We start from the raw sequence: 9031 nt of genomic DNA, 5'->3' as shown, positions 1-9031 counted from the left end.
CGAAGTATACATCAACGATGTGGTAGTCAAAACCAAAACACGGGCAACCCACGTTGAAGACCTGCGGCAGGTGTTTACACGGATGCGCCGACATAACCTGAAGATGAACCCCTCCAAGTGTGTTTTCTTCGCGGAGGCCGGCGATTTCCTTGGTTTCCTAGTGCATCAAAGAGGCATCGAAATCCCAAAGGACAAGGCACAAGCGGTAATCACCGCTTCGCCCCCCACCACCAAAAAAGAGCTCCAACAGCTGCTCGGGCGAATCAACTTTCTCCGCCGCTTCATATTAAACGCGGCAGGGAAGGTCCAGCCTTTTTCACCCCTCCTCAAGCTCCAGGGGGCAACTGAGTTCGTTTGGGAACCACAACATCAACAGGCCTTCGATCAAATCAAGGACTACCTTACGAACCCACCAGTCCTGATCCCACCTCGCGACGGTGCCCTGCTTAAACTTTATATCGCCGCTGCCGACTTATCCATCGGCGGACTCCTGGCCTAAGACGATGTGAACGGGGTAGAACACGCTGTCTATTACCTTAGCAGGGTTTTAACTGAGTGTGAGACACGATACTCACCTATGGAGAAGTTGTGTCTTGCCCTATATTTTGCAGGGTGCAAGTTACGCCATTACATGCTTGCCTTTACCACGGTTGTGATCGCTCAATCCGACCTGGTCAAATACATGCTCTCTCGCCCTATCTTGCGGGGACGCATCGGCAAGTGGATCCTAGCCATGTCCGAATTCTCGTTGCAATATGTTCCGCAAAAGGCAGTAAAAGGACAGGCAATAGCAGACTTTCTCGCTCATCACCCACCCTCAGAGCTCACGGCGTTTCGCGAATTGGAATTCGCTGCTGTGGCACTCGCTCCATGGACCCTGTACTTTGCTGGTTCACGGACTGATACCGCAGCCGGAGCTGGGATAGCCATAGCCAATCCCACTAGAGATCGCTTCTCCTACTCGTTCCAGCTCGATTTCAAATGTACCAACAACCAGGCTGAGTACGAGGCGCTGATCATCAGCCTAGAGATTTTGTTGGATTTAGGAGTCCGCGAGGTTCAGATCTTTGGTGATTCTTTGTTGGTCGTTAACCAGCTGGTGGAAAAGTTTAAGTGCTTAAGCTCATCAATTGAGCCATACTTGCGCAAGGCATTTGAGGTGTTGGATCGATTTGACGACGTTTACATCGAGCACATACCACGCAAGTTCAACTTTGCCGCCAACGAGCTCGCCCAAGTAGCGTCCGGTCTCAGCTTGCGCGACGGCGTGCGCGAACGTTTGCTCAAAGTCGAACGCCGTACGCTTCCCTCTTTCATCGCTAGGGGGCAATTTCAGGCCAACACCCCCGAAGTTGCGGCCTTGGACCCTATCGACGAGGATTGGCGGCTACCATTTATCGCCTACCTCCAGAACCCCAACGACGCCGCTCACTCCAGGCAAATACGTTTCCTCGCCTTAAACTTTGTTTTACGCAATGGCGAACTCCGGCAGCGTGGGGAAGACGGAAACGATTTCCGTTGCGTATATGGGAACGAAGCTAAACGTATCATGCGCGAAGTCCATTATGGGGTTTGCGGTTCGCACCAGGCCGGGCCCAAAATGCGATGGTTGATCCGTCGCCATGGGTACTACTGGCCAACCATTCTGAAAAACTGTATCGCCTTCGCCAAAGGTTGCCAAGACTGCCAGGCTCACGGACCAGTGCAACATATTCCCAACATCCCGTTGCAGCCTATCATTAAACCTTGGCCGGGTCGCGGTTGGGCAATAGATTTCGTTGGCATTATTCATCCCCATTCTTCTGAGCAGCATAAGTTCATTATCGTCGCCACCGATTTCTTTACCAAGTGGGTCGAGGCCGAACCACTCAAGGTTGCCTCCGCCAACTCGGTTCGCAACTTTATTTTCCGCAATATCATCTCCCGCTTTGGTATCCCGGAGTGCATCGTTACAGACAGGGGAGCAGCTTTCATGGCTGATTCAGTTGTTAAGTACTTAAACGACTACGGAATCAAGCTTCTCCACTCTACGCCATATTATGCACAGTCCAACGGCCAAGCGGAGGCTAGTAATAAGGTCATCCTTGGCATCCTCCGCAAGATGTTGGAGTTGAACCCGCGTGTCTAGCATGAGGAACTCTACCACACCTTGTGGGCTTACCGCACTTCAAAGCGTGGCCCAACGGATACCACCCCGTACGCTCTCATGTACGGTCATGATGCCGTCCTTCCCCTCGAGATCAATATAGCTTCACTCCGCGTTCAGGAACAGCATCAACTACTTGGCGAGGATTATGTCCAAGTTATGTGGCAGGAGCTTGAGGATCTCGACGAGCACCGCGTCGCCGCTTTCAACAATCTCGTCCTCGAGAAACAACGCATCGCGCGTTCGTACGATAAAGTCACGCGCGCACGGAGCTATGCTGAGGGCCAAAAAGTGTGGCGCGCGGTACTCTCACTTGGGGAAAAAACCGACGGTCGGGACACGTGGTCCGCTCGATGGGAAGGCCCCTTTATTATTCATCGTATACTCCCCAAGAGGGCATACCACCTGCGCGACTTGGACGACACCATTCATCGCAATCCTATTAATGGCCGCTTCCTCAAGCGCCACATTGCAAGAGTTTGGGAACGCGAGGATCCTCCACCTCCCCCAGACTCCGTCACCACAGTCAATAGTGCTACGCACCATCGCATTCTCGCTCCGCCGCCTAGCACTAGGGGGCAATCCGGGATAGAAGACTGATAGAGTACGTTGTAACATACCAGCCTAAAAAGGCTGGTATAAGATTGGGGCCTATTCCAGAGGCCCTAAAAAAAAGATAACTCTATTTTTCTTCATTTTCTGTAAACGTGTAAAGTCTGAACGCAAAGGCCAGTACAAGATTGGGGCCTATTCCAGAGGCCCTAAAAAACAATAAATTCATTTATTTTGCCTTTTTGACGTTGTTTCAATACAAGTTTCGAACATCAGCTTTGCGGCCGAAGCAACTACATTGACAGAAAGGGTGAAATTAAACTATGTTTACATTCAGAAGCATAGATCTGCAGATATTGGAAGCCTCAACCCGTATATCTTGCAGGGTTGAAGAAAAGACTGCCGCCGCATCCTTCGTTTAAAGTTGGCAAGCGCCCCGCTTCCATAAACCAGCACGAGCTTTGACACCGGCCCGGACCTAAGACAAATTGTTGGGAAGCTAGAGGTCCACTGGACCAGCGTCCCTCATGCTACGGTCATGCCTGGAAGGTGTTTGAAGGGCACTGACCAGAACCTGAAGAGCAAGCGGATGCGGAGCCCCGAGAACCTCACGTTTGAACAGAACAGCCGGTGCAAGGCAGAAGGTACCCAACCATTAGCTTGTCCAAACAAAGGCTTGACCTGAGAGTAGATTTTCAGAATCACTCCCGGCCTGAGAGTAGATTTTCAGAATCAGAAAGAACGCAGAGTGAAAATGTGAGGAGGGGGCTTCGCTTTAAGCAGGGATAAGAGGATGTACAGAAGGGTATAAGAGCCCATGGCAAGGGGGAAAAGACTTAACTGGTATTTCTCCCCGGCCAAGCGTTTCTTTTTATAGGCGGAAAAAGTGTTTTTCCTTTCAACAGATGTCCTCCATGCAGCGATTTGCTCCGAGATATGAGCTTTGGAGATAAGGTCGGACGCGTTGTTCCATAATGACTGCCCGCGTTCCAAGCGAGTAGTTGCATTGGAAACCCCACCAAATCTTGGAATAAGATTTTTTCCTGGGAAGGCAGTTCTTACACAAGAGTTGACAAGAGCGGGAAAGGTTCGATTTAATAATAATATTATTATAAAAGTTCATACAAAGGGGGCAAAGCGCTGATCGGGCCTAAACCCGCCTGGAAGCCCTATACAAATCTATGAGAAGGCCTTCTAAAGCCAACTCTTCAACATCTGCCTGGGCTTGGGCTTCGTCGGCAGCAGCAGCAGCCGAGTCCAAAGCTTTCTGGGTCTCTTCCGCGGCCTGCACACGGGTTTCTGCCTCTTCAGCTCGGGCCAAGTTCTGGCGAGCTTGAGCAAGCTGAGCTTGCAGCTCCGCTATCTGAGCCTCCAGGGCCTCCACTTGCCGAGCATAGACAGTGCATAGGTTCTCTGACGATGCATCAGGGATTTCAACGTCATCAAGCTCGGCTAAAAGGGCTGCCATCTGATTGTCTAAGGCTTGGCGGACTTTCTCGTAAGCAGCCGACTGAGCACCGACATCTTGAACTCGGCGAGCCTGCAGCTCGACAGCGTCGGTGAGTTCCAACACATCGTCTAGAGCAGGGTTGCTCCCAGCGAGGTGCCGAATCAGAGCTTCATGGGCTTCGCGGGCGCGCCTTACCAAGTCGAATACGTTCATGTGGGGACCTTGGCGCAGTAGCCCGTGAAAGAAAGCCCGGGCTAGGCGAATGGGCTCTGGATCGGCAGGTGGGGTAATCCGGGCCCGAAGGCGAGCAGTCCGGGTAGCCAAAGAAGAAGCCGCCTCGCCAGATGTTCTCGTTGGGGCCGGAGTGGTTGGTTCAACCTCCGCAACTGCCTCAATCTCTGGAACGGGCGGTGGGACCTCAGACCGAGTAGGGACTGTCGGTTCTTCGGTGGTCTGGGCCGCTGAGTCTGGTTGCAGGGGAGAGGGCTCAAGCACCGGTTGAAAGTCCTTTGGTGGAACCACCGATGGGGCAGCAAAGTCAGAAAGCCGGGTGGTCTGGTCGAGATCTTCATCTTGAGCAGGAGCCGAGGTAGGCTCTGGAGTCGGGCCAGTTTCGCCTAGAGTGTCGGTTGGAGAAGGGGGTCGCACGGCGACTTCCTCTGTAACCATGATTTGATCTCCGACGATTGGTTCCGAGGCTGGGACTTCAACTATCGCTGTTGCTCCTTCAATGACAGCGAGGCGAGGTCGGATGGGGCGGCGAACCTGTCAAAGGCAAGGTTAGCAAATCGTTTGTTGGCTTTAAGGAGTTTGGTTGGAAGAAGGGTCGCTTACCAAGGCGTGCTCTTGCCGATATCGTTCATCCTCTAGCAGCTCTTCTTCGTCCTCGATAGGGCGCTTCCGCGAGCTTTCGCCGCTCGTTGGCTGGGTAACGACGGGAGCGGTCTTACCGTCATGGCCCGCCGCGGGTTCCTCTTGGGCAGGTGATTTTCCTTTGTCTCCGGCACCCTCAGGTCTTCTGATAGTTCTCTGGCGGGGGGCAGACTGTAAAGATAGATAGGAAAGTTAGGAGGAAGCGTTTCGTCGAGGTGGTAAAGGCGGTATGGAATTTACACAGTTAGTGGCATACCTCAGGTGCGGGATCGCGTTCTCGAATGACGATCCCCGTCGAGCGACGAGTAGCGGGAACTGGTGGGAGCGCAGGCCTAGACCATGTCGCAGCCTTTAAACCGCTCTCTTCACGGTCGCGCTGGGCATCAAGGATGACGCGGTCTGACTCGCCCAGAGTGTCGTATAGAGGATAAAAGATGACAGCAAAGACAGCATCATCTGGGAACCCCCAATGGTTGTCGGACAAGGATCGCCACCAAGAGAGATAGGCGGGGTCAACGCCCAGTGAAGGCTCAATCTCGAGCAAGTCAGGAGTGAGAGGGAAAATGTTCTGTAGCGGGGTGACCCGGTCGGACTCGCCAATCTTCCTCCAGGAGGTGTACTTGTTCACCGAATGGAAGAGTGGATAGGGGATCCCTTGAAAGAAGCCAAGTTGTCTGGCGAAGTGGTTGGGGGCATACAGCTCGAAGCCTTGTTCATCCTCGGCGAGCTGAAGGTCGCAGCAACAGGATGCTCTCATGAAGACGGTCTTGGCGTCCGAGTCTGAATCAAAGCGCGGGAAGAAGCCCGTCGATAAGACTTCAGGGTGGCACCGGCGAACCATCATGTCTATGGTGGGAGGCGGTTCGAGTTGGTTGTACAGGATGGAGAGGCTGGCGAAGAATGACAGGGGAGTCCGGTTCGCAGCGTTCCTGCACACCGCAAAGCAAAGCAGTTGGTCCTCTGGCAGGAAGAGCGGGAAGTACAGCTATGTCCATAAGTCCAGGATCCACAGAGGGCCAGCAGAGAGATGGAGAGGTCTTAGGGACAGCATGTGCAGGGTCCGGTAGAGCGCGCCCAGTACGGGCTGCCCTAGCCCTACTTCGATCCCATTGTAGAGTGCCTCGGCCAGCTTGGTCCATTTCCCTGTAGGCTTATGAGCACTGCCACAGAATATGAATTTATCAAGCCAATACTCAAGGAAAGCGATACCTCCTTCGTGTTGTTCTGAATGGCCGATGTAGAACTTCCTCCATACTCCATACGAGCCTTTCAGGGCGCGGCGGGCCCCCAAGTTGTAGGAGTGCGTAAACTCTATCGATGCAAAGTCGCCTGGCGCATATGGCTTTGCATGAATCGGCAGCCCGGTGATGGTGAGGATGTCCAGCAGAGAAATGCCCATTTGCCCGAATGGGAAATCAAAGGTGTTAGTGGCACTGTTCCATAAGCAGGCCGCGGCAGCAATGGGTGCTCGATCAGCGTGAGGAGGCAGCGAGAAACTCAAAGCAATGGCTTCGCTGATGCCGGTTGCTTCCCAGATCGCTTGGTCGATCTGGAGGCGAGCCGCGTACCATGCCCGGTCCTCCGCGGTGACGCTGGGCCATTCCCCGACCCGGATATTTGTGTGGGAGCGGGCTTGATGAAACCAGGAGGCGAAGTTTCCCGGCTCACGACGTTGGGCAAGGATTGGTCGACGCACGGAGGCGGTATAGTGGTTCAGATCAGCGGCGGACAGAGGTTGTGAAGGAGTCGGACCGAGCAGGGCTGCCCCTGTTTCAAGGAAATAAATAGGTGTTCCTTGAGGAGGGTTGTTGGCAAAACGGCAAGCAAGGCCGGTCGACCGAGAGCTCGCCGCCGTGAGGTTAAGGTTTGGATCGTTAGCGGTTGGTTTGAGAGCCATTGTTTCTGGGCGGAGTGAGTCCGGTGGTGAAGTTCTGTTGGTTGCAGAAGAAAGGGAAAAGCTTGGTTGGAAAGCGATGGTGAGATGTGGGGACCCGCATCGAGGTTTATAAAGGAGACGGACCGTAACGTCTTTTCAATCAGTAGCCGTAATGAGGAGACGCGATGACGACCGAAACGTCAGCACGTTTCAAATTTCAAACAGTCGCAATGATGAAAGGAGGCGATGATGCCGAAACGTCAGCACCTTTTGAATTACGAATTCCCGTAAATGGCTCATTTAGGCCATTTCGCTTATCCGTTGCGAAGTGGATTAAGCTCAAGGCCTAGGGGGCAATGTTTGAGCCCAGTAGGTATTTTTGGTCCAAGACTCGGGGTACGTTTTGGATAACATTTGGGCCAGTACCTGTGGCCCTTTTTTAATACGAAGCCCACGAAGGGTGGCGAAGTCTGGCAACACGCGAGCTGGAGTTTGGCAAAGATTCTGATACCCCGCGGGATTCGATGTCCTCGCGGGATCCTTTGTTCCAGTTCGTGTAGGGTTCTACAGTGCATGGCGAGGTAGAGTTGGAAATGGACTGTAGTACTCCGCGGGATAGGATCGCTTAGTGTTGGAGTTCGCGTACGACGCTACAGTGAGATGATGCGGGGCAGTGAGCAAGACCTAGGCGAGGTTTGTTCTGGACACGTGTTGCATGGATTGCGCGGCTCGCGAGTTAGTCGTATCCTTGTGGGATTCTAATTGCGGGGTCCGGATGGGTTGTGATTAGGTCTTTGCCAATTGCTTGCGGATCGCTATATAAGGGAGCTCGACACAACAAACAAAAACACACAATCAATCATACAAAACAACTGCAAATCTTCGAGCATCCTCGAAACCCTAAGTTCTAAGTGCACCTCGCCTTAGATCTCAGAGCCCGTATGGACTCGCCTCTCCTTCCTAATTGTTGCTCTGCTCGCTTCGAACAGTGAGTATCGATTCACAGGTGACTAGATAGTTTGCTCGTAATTCCTCGCCCGCGAGGTCTCGTTCCGCGTCCGCGTGGTGGCACGCCCTGCAAACCCTAATTTACTTTTGGTAGCACAAGTTACCTCTCTATCCCTGCTGAGGATCGTGGCCAAAACAGGGGGGTGGTTATTCTAACAGTCTGATCGGGTTAAATAAACAAATCTTTCAGCATCCAATTCCTTCGAAAATGATTAAGAAGAATCATGTTTGAAATTTGGTATCTCACACAAAGTTACAACAATTTGAACTTTTCTACAAAAAGAGGCACCAATAATAGAACGTACATGACCATTAATTTTCTTCATCGTTTCGCCACAATACCACCAACACCCCACAAAGTTTCGTTCACCTACCTATTCCTTGTTCGTTAAAGAAAGTTCTAATATAACATGTCTCACAAATAATTAAAGTTCTCTATTCATTAATTCCTGCAATCATTTTTTTAGATTCTGTTCCAAATTATGAAAGAATAAACTGTATTAGGAAAAGGGAAAGAAATGTGCCTCCAAGATTAAGTACTAAACTACTAATCATAAACGGGGTCCCCTAAGATCTCATTAACCATCTCTGCTAATAAGTTTGCATCATTGAGCAATCTTCAGTTAGGCTCCTTCACCTAATTTACAATTATATCTAATATATATATAGAGGATCAGAAGCGGACGTCTGCACTCGGCTTAAAGTGCGGACGTCCGTCTGTTCTTCACCCTCCGGCGCCGGCGACGTCGCACCTCCACCCCAGAAGACTCCAGCAGCGTCCCCGACCACTTTCCCTCCCCGGAGAGTCCGTTTTTTTCCAGTGTTCCGGCGAGATCGACTTTGTTTGAAGTTTTAGGTGATCTCGCCGGAAAACTGAAAAAGAACGGACTCGCCGGGGAGAGAAGGTGGTCAGGGACGCTGCTGGAGTCTCTTCTGGGGTGGAGGCGCGCCGTCGCCGGCGCCGGACGGTGGAGAACGGACGGACGTCCGCACTTTATGCCCGGTGCGGACATCCGCTTCACATCCGGCCTATATATATATATATAGCTCTATTTATTTTAGAATTGAGTACTTTACCAAATGAGAGAGAGAGAGAGAGAGAGAGAGAGAGAGAGAGAGAGAGAGA

At 52.0% G+C, this 9031-nt stretch overlaps 1 protein-coding gene across 1 annotated transcript; it reads left to right on the top strand.

Annotated features, from left to right (window-relative positions):
* Positions 1-577: 577 nt before the first annotated feature.
* Positions 578-2128, top strand: LOC101310212. Its single transcript, XM_004297880.1, has one exon. The coding sequence runs from the start codon at positions 578-580 to the stop codon at positions 2126-2128; it is 1551 nt and encodes a 516-aa protein (XP_004297928.1).
* Positions 2129-9031: the final 6903 nt, after the last annotated feature.

The sequence above is a fragment of the Fragaria vesca genome, linkage group LG4, assembly GCF_000184155.1.
Source record: "Fragaria vesca subsp. vesca linkage group LG4, FraVesHawaii_1.0, whole genome shotgun sequence".
Taxonomy (NCBI): Eukaryota; Viridiplantae; Streptophyta; class Magnoliopsida; order Rosales; family Rosaceae; genus Fragaria; species Fragaria vesca.
Note: the sequence above shows the minus strand (reverse complement) of the source record. Positions and strands in the feature narration are given on the sequence as shown.

Coding starts and splice junctions, on each gene's coding strand:
- LOC101310212 (XM_004297880.1), top strand. CDS start 578: ATGGAGAAGTTGTGTCTTGCCCTATATTTTGCAGGGTGCAAGTTACGC.